At 31.9% G+C, this 7,555-nt stretch overlaps 1 protein-coding gene across 1 annotated transcript; it reads right to left on the bottom strand.

Annotated features, from left to right (window-relative positions):
• Positions 1-2,109: 2,109 nt before the first annotated feature.
• On the bottom strand, positions 2,110-5,796 carry LOC132750324 (interferon-induced protein 44-like). The gene is made up of 4 exons (XM_060740282.1): positions 5,545-5,796; positions 5,097-5,240; positions 3,495-3,666; positions 2,110-3,276 (listed from the first exon to the last, which is right to left on the bottom strand). The coding sequence occupies exons 1-4, from the start codon at positions 5,758-5,760 to the stop codon at positions 2,954-2,956; spliced, it is 855 nt and encodes a 284-aa protein (XP_060596265.1). The 5' UTR covers positions 5,761-5,796; the 3' UTR covers positions 2,110-2,953.
• Between the last annotated feature and the right edge of the window lie 1,759 nt (positions 5,797-7,555).

The following is a 7,555-nucleotide window of genomic DNA, read 5'->3' as shown; positions in this document are numbered from 1 at the left end:
ACAACACTTGCATTCAGACGCTAATTCTACACTGTAAGAATCATCTGAGGTTTCCCCTAAAAGGATCCCTTTACATTGATCCTTTACATATTTTACTCACTAAATACTTTTTTTCGCCATGAGTAATGATTGAAACACCTTCATTTTAGAAAAAAAAATATATATTTTTTTTAATGTGAAGCCTGACCGAGACTCAAACCTTGGACCCTCAGAATATCGTACTGCGGCTCTACTGACTAAGCTATCTGGCCGCCTACAAACTACCTCTCCTCCCCTAATTATAGAACAATTCAATACCGTGACATAATCATTTTCGGAATAATTTGGGATTCGAACATAACACAACTTTCGGTCTCCTGAAGAGTTTTTCAACATCATTTTACCCCATCTTACTACTATGTTTACCTTTTTAGCCCTAATTGTTCTGGAATTTCCTTCATAACACCCATTATCAGGAGATAATTTGCTTATCTGTTACTTGTCATTGTGGGAGGTCTGTAAAAATCTGTACGACAAGATTTTCAAAATAGAACATGTCCTATCCCTTACATCTAGACTTAAGGTTTCCGAAATCATGATTTAAGACATTAAGATTTGTCTGTACATCTTAGTTTTAATTGGTGTTGTACTGCAAAATCCTACCGTCTGATGAGGCCTTAACGCGGCCTGACTATCCTGAAAGCGTGTAAACAGCGTGTATAAATTTTCAGGAATACCACAACTTATTCACCTGACAAAGGTGGATAAGCCCCGTGATTACGTTCAGAAGGACGTGTAATGACAGATTGCTGCAGTGATGATAGAGCAAAAATTTACTGATTACTACAGATAGTTTATAAATTTTGTGCAATATCAATTCCACGTACATCAGGACAATTCCAATGCTATGAAATTACTGTCTTATGACCAAAAAATACAATCAGGTGATTTTGGACTCGTTTCTCTAGTTACTAAAATATTTTGAGAGAATTTAAAAGTGACAGATTTGGAGAAATCCATGTTTTGTTGATGTTTTTTCAAAATATCTCAGATTTGAAATAAATGAAGGGATTCTGTGTTACACAAATAATATGTATCACTTAGGGATACATTTTTGCTATGATAAACTAGTGAATTCTACAAACAAAAACAACACTTTTACTAATGACAAAACTCATTTTGATGACCAAATGGATTAAAATTTTGAACAGACACAATGCACGATAAACATTTTACGGGGAAAAAAATAGAAAACAGTTATGTTATTTTTTTCAGATAAAATAAGAGTAACGTAATATTTAGAGTTTAGTTCACGCTGTAAATAAAAATCATTAAACATGAATTTTTATTTATTTCATATAATTGAAAACTCCAGCTACTGGAACAGGCTTTTTCTATGTTTGTGAAATAGCTTTCAAAATAATAGGATGAGAATTTTATTTCACCCACGATTATAACGTAAGCCACCAAGCTCTTACCAAAATCGAGTTTCATTATCGAATTTTTAGAGTATGTCTTAACATGACTTTTAGGATTTTATTCAATTATTATGTAATAACTAGTGCTTTGCGAAAATTTACGTATATATAAGTACATGTATATAAATTGTTGCAATTATTTATTATTATAACGATTATTTGTAGTATTGAAAGCAACCACAAAAATATATGATACATTTTTTCTAAACAAAACGATTATATAACAGGTTATTATTATTGTTGACTTTTATAATGAAAATCTTATTGGACGAGTTCAAAACTACATTGGACGAGGCGTTAGTCGAAGTTAATAGTGTATTGTTTTTAACAATGTATATTGCCCTCGAGCTCTTTATTTCATATAACCAATTTTTTTGACATTATGATATTATTCAAATTGTAGTACAAAAGTGATTTTATTCAGATTTTTTGGACTCGGGGAATGAAATCGTGACTAAATTACAAAGACTGGATCCAACAATGATTTATATCCGGGGATCACATGGAAGTTCATTGATATAATAATAATAATAATAATAATAATAATAATAATAATAATAATAATAATAATAATTATAATAATAATGATGATGATGATAATAATAATAATAATAATAAAAATAATAATAATAATAATAATAAAGACTTTATTTAACTAGAGAACTCATTTGAACAAACATATCAATTTTCCATGAGACCCTCAACAAGGAACAATATAAATTAAACATATTCAAACTTTTAAAATACATAAATGTAAATAAATACAGCAGATTATCAATTTGAATACATCAATGTGCGATAATACCTCAAGTATAAGGTTTTAAAATGGTTCACAGATGTAGCAGACTTAATATAATCAGAAATGCCGTTCCAAATACAAGATCCAGAATAAATAAAAGACTTACGAAATTGTTCAGTATTTGGTCTAGGGGTTTAAAATTGAAAATCAGATGATGAATGTTAAATGCACTATAAAAATTATTATAGAAATTATTCAATAAACAGGCAGGTTCCTGGTTATTCATTATTTTAAACATCATAATAGCTTTTTGGAAAACATCCCTCTGTGAAAAGGTCATTTAGCGGAGTTGTGAAATAAATTTTCTCATTTTCCCAGAACTTTACAGTTATGCTATCATTTTCCATTAACATTAACGATCAAACATGTTATAAGTATATTGTTCCATGAACAATAATGAACATATATGTTCTAATTATTCTCTAAGTTTAAGACTCAATACAAATAAGACTGCTCAGTAATTTTATGGTTTCGGTAGTGATCAGTTAGCTATCTTGGCAACTCATTTATCTTCTAGGACATGCTTACATAATGTATCCCCAACTGGAAATAATCAATTTTGATAACTTACAGATACTTAATATGAATTAAGATGTAGCATAATATACATTTACATTCATCGCAATATAATGAATTTTATATAATAAATGCTCCATACAGTTGTCTTTGTTTCCTCTTTAAATTGTTATTATAAGCATTAAAAATCACTTTCAAGTTTCAATTTTCCCATTTCCCCTTGGACATCTTGCCCCCTGTGTTTCATGTTCAGCATGAAATCTTCAGAACAATGAAGCATTTTACGCAGAGCTAACAGAGCAAGTATATCAACGTTGTTGTCAAGCACAGCCTCGTTTTCGTAATTTTTCACCGGAAGTACGTTAGCACGTGGAAGACCTAGAAGTTGTGACGCTTTATCTACAGCTTGTTCCACTTTTGAACTGTAGAAAACCTGAGACACGTCCTTCTGAACGTCATTACAGAGCTTGTCTACCTTTGTCATGAGAATAAGTTGTGGTATTCCTGAAAGTTTATACATATATAGCAATAAATTTTAGGGAAAACGTATTAGCTGTTTGGCATTTTCATCCCACATGTATACTTTAATACAAAAATACCAATCATTTCAATACATGACTTGAGTAAAAGAGTTTTATATCAACTTTGAAGTAAACAGCCAGATATGATAGAGAAGCTTATCTTGAACAAAACATATATATTTTGATAACTTTGAAATCTACCTTTTTGATTCATAAGTCCACGTAGTCCTTTCATTTTCTCAACAATTTTTGTTGACAACACCTCTAATGTTGTAGAATCTACTACAAACACAGAACAATGAACTTGATCATTCCCAGTAGGGTCAGATTTGAACCCAGACGATTCTGGGGTGATTGGTTTCGTTGGGTTAAACTAAAAGATAGAAGGTCATTAGATATGTAATCAGAAAATTGAGAAAATACAGATTCACTAACACCTTTGCTTAAAACAGTCGTATGAATTGACAATTTATGTTTTTAGTGATGAAGTTTAATGTGATAACATCAAATTTAAAAATTAACACGCTCAATCAGGACATTATTTTCTCAAATTCACTTATTCTCCCAACCAATTAATTAAGAAGACATATTTGCCGATGACACTTTTTGCCAGAAATGTGCTTTTCCTGCACTTTTTCTGTAAAATGTAACTACGGTACAATAAATTGATACCCATTTGCCTGTTGTAACTTTTTATAATTCGTTTTGGTCGTTTATTATAATAGCATCTTAAAAGAGGGATTGAGATTACATAATTCATTTTGTTTTAGAACTACAAGACATGCCTTTCTGAAGAATGATCCAAATATTGATTCTGAGACTTAATTTGATCTTTATTTTGTTCCTGTTAATTTTGTAAACATTTAAATTGATAATTTTCAAAGGTATACCGATCAAAACGTTTTTGTGCAAATCAGCATTTTCAACATTTTGCAAACCAAACAGACCATTATATATTAGCCTTAATGTTATCAATGTTAGTCCATTAAGCAGTTATGATCGTGATCTGATCTATTATTTGCAATCATCTTAATTACGTACCTAACAGCTTGACTAATTCATACCCTACATAAGACAAATATCATCGAACTATTATCATGCACCACTAAAGACGCAGATTGTGGTAATGAAAACAAATATAACTTAAGATCCACTGAACACATGATAGATAGAATCCCTAAAGAACGTCAAAAACGGCAAAATTGAAAATGTTGCAGGCTCCAAATGATACAGTCTGTTCATGGATGGTACTGGTGATTAAAAGCTACCATCAACACCCCTACCATCGATTTACTCAGTTATCAACATTTAAACATAAGAAAAAGTTTTCTTTTTTAATGCAGTTTTCATGGAAGTTTTATAGCTTTGGTTTTAGGGGAAAATGTCATGTGGCTGGTTTGAACATGGTAACTAGTGTATTGCTGGAAACAAAAGCAGAATAATGACCTTCGTTGAAGATTAGAGCGTAGAAATTCTCGGGAAATAACAAAATAATCAAACGCTAATGAAATATTTGTTTCAATTTCATTGCTTTATTAAAAAGGTAAAATGAAATACCATTTTCATTTCAGGGTTTCAAAGATTATAGAGGAACAATGGCTCAAACCCTTTGGCGAAATAAAGGTGTCGCCGTTCAATTTCAAAAACAACCATGCGCATCGTTTTCAGTCTAGTGCCTAATACTAACCAATACTGCGTGCGTGCGTTGCTGTTTTTTAAGTAACATTAATCATTTCAAAAAACTTCTTATAACAAATAAATTGATGATTTAAATGAGGCTCTGAAAAACTAATTGAATAATACCTCGTAGTAGTACGGTATGTTTCCATCAAGTAGATAGTTACACTCTAGTACATCAATACCCATAGTTTCTTCTAGACCACGTGTATCACACAACCGGAAGTTCAATGTAGCCCCAGAACTTATTACAATCGAATATGGAACAAACTAAAAGAAACAATGTCATGTTACTTTATTTGAGCCATTGTAAGTAATAAATTGACTAAGTTCTTAATAAAAAACAACTTTCTTATGATTGCATTATAGTGCCCATTAAATTCGTAAAAATATGGGGAAAAATACCTCAATGCATAATGCGTCTAGATTGCTGATTTTCTATTACTTCCTACTTGGTGCAAATATTGTTTTCAAGCGAAAAATATTGATCCTATTGCATGATAAGAAATTAAAGCATTGAAACTTTAATAAAAATAACATGTTAATATATCACTTTACTAATTGCCGTACTTACTGTAGTAGTGAGACTGTGCTCTGAACTTCCGCTGCCAGCTCGCTGTGTGATTCGCCCGCGGTAAATTGAATCTATAGTATTAAAGAAGCTGGACTTTCCAGCACCAACTGGCCCTAACATCAAGATTCGAGCCTCGCTTACATTCAAATCTTGTATAGGTTTAAAGTTTACTATCTCTTCTTGAAGTTCATTGTGAAACTGAAACAGTGAATACATGATAAGACTGGAATTATTCTTGTCATAGTCAGGGCTTATCAAATCATTCAAAATGTGTATAGTGCAAATAATTATTATTCGTGGGGCAATGTAATCCCCGTATTATCAAACAATGCCATCTCAGTATTATAAACATTTTAAACCTTCAAAAGATTCAACAGTTTCTCAATTATTATTACTTAAAACAATTTATTATGATGTTTCCATGTATCCAACCTAAATTATTATCGCACTCAAGTAATATTTTAACCTTTCTTTTATACGAGGGCGAGACAATGAATTACCAGCCTAACCTATTTCGGGTTGAGATCTGCCTCTACTTTTTCAATATAATTTCCCTCCAGTGCTATGCACTTAGACCAATGGTGTTCAAGTGTAATCAGCCCAAAAGTGAAGAAGTCAGGGTCCTTTCCATGGAACTACTCCTCAAAATAACGCCCTTTGTGTCCCAAAATACTGTGGCCATCACTTTGCCAGCAGATGATTGAGTCTTGAACTTCTTTGTCCTTTGGGATCCTGGCCCTACCTACTGACGACTCTGGGATTTATTTTCTGGTTATAATAATGCACCCAAGACTCCACAGTAACTAGATGCAAAAGGAATCCATCTTTTGACCTCAAGCTCTTCAACAACATACTGCATACTGATGCTTTCGTTGCCATTTGTTCCTTGCTAAGGGATTTTGGGACCCAACGGGCTGTAAGTTTGCGCATCCCTAAACGAGCATGCAAACTTGTTGAAACGCTACCGTGTGAAATGCCCTAATGCCTGTGCTATTTCTTGAACCTGAATTCGCCTATCTGAGTATACCAGATCTCCGAATTTATTACACATTTCTTCGTTGGTGACATCCACTGGGCGTCCAGACCTTACTTTATCTTCTAAAGACGTTCTTCCGCGTTTAAACTTTAACTTGCGAATAAGATGTTGCAGAAGACCCATACATATCAACTAACTCGGCATGTATGTCCTTACCAGTTTTACCCTTTAAATGCAAGTACCGAATTACAGCACGATACTCCACTTTTGATGAAATGCTTGCTTTTACATCACTAGCCATGTTTAACATTCAATATCTGACAAACAAATGACCGTATGCATGTGAAGTTTTGTACCCAGGTATAGTACATGTATTGAAACAATGCGTAAAAAATCAAAGATGTCTCGGTCGATCGTATATGTGTTAGGCTGGTAATTTATTGACTGGCCCTCGTATGTAGATTATAACAACAATGTATTAAACTAGATATAATTTTTATATAAAATATTACCATTTATCAATTTGTGATGAATCTTTATAACACATGTTTTTGATCTCTTCTCATCTTAAATAGACATTAAATTCCATGACTATAAATTTACAATTTCAACAATCTCTGCCAGTATAATATGTCGTACGTCATCCTGACTGTAGGCTAAGAAATGTACTTAAGGTGACAACAGATCCTTTCCGTGGTACTCACAGAAATGTCATTTAAACCAACTTATTTTAGTAATAATTGTTATTTATTTAATATTTGTGCATTAAATGACGTTGATCATCATAAAAAAATAACATATTTGAAAAAATGCCTTTGTAAATGATTGATTTTTAATAAAAATCCTAAAATTTTAAATCGTCATATCAAAGTCATTTTTTATTTTTTTGTCATCAAACTTTTGGAAAATAAACATACTTATATTATGTGGGGAACCGTGTCTCAAATTTTTCTATCTTTTCTCAAAAAAATATTACGTAACGTCAAACATTTTATGCGAATTTTTTCACCATACATATTACGTAATTAAAGATAA

The sequence above is a fragment of the Ruditapes philippinarum genome, unplaced genomic scaffold, assembly GCF_026571515.1.
Source record: "Ruditapes philippinarum isolate M1 unplaced genomic scaffold, ASM2657151v2 ctg3574_1_1_1_1, whole genome shotgun sequence".
In the NCBI taxonomy this organism is placed as follows: domain Eukaryota; kingdom Metazoa; phylum Mollusca; class Bivalvia; order Venerida; family Veneridae; genus Ruditapes; species Ruditapes philippinarum.
This window is presented reverse-complemented; position numbering and strand designations above follow the sequence as displayed.

Bases quoted from the DNA above. Each gene is read 5' to 3' on its own strand.
- LOC132750324 (XM_060740282.1), bottom strand. From the start codon at position 5,760: ATGTATTCACTGTTTCAGTTTCACAATGAACTTCAAGAAGAGATAGTA. The intron at 5,241-5,544 runs GTAAGTACGGCA...TGTTTCTTTTAG, and splicing joins AGCACAGTCTCACTACTACA to TTTGTTCCATATTCGATTGT. The intron at 3,277-3,494 runs GTAGATTTCAAA...ATAAACTTTCAG, and splicing joins TGGACTTATGAATCAAAAAG to GAATACCACAACTTATTCTC.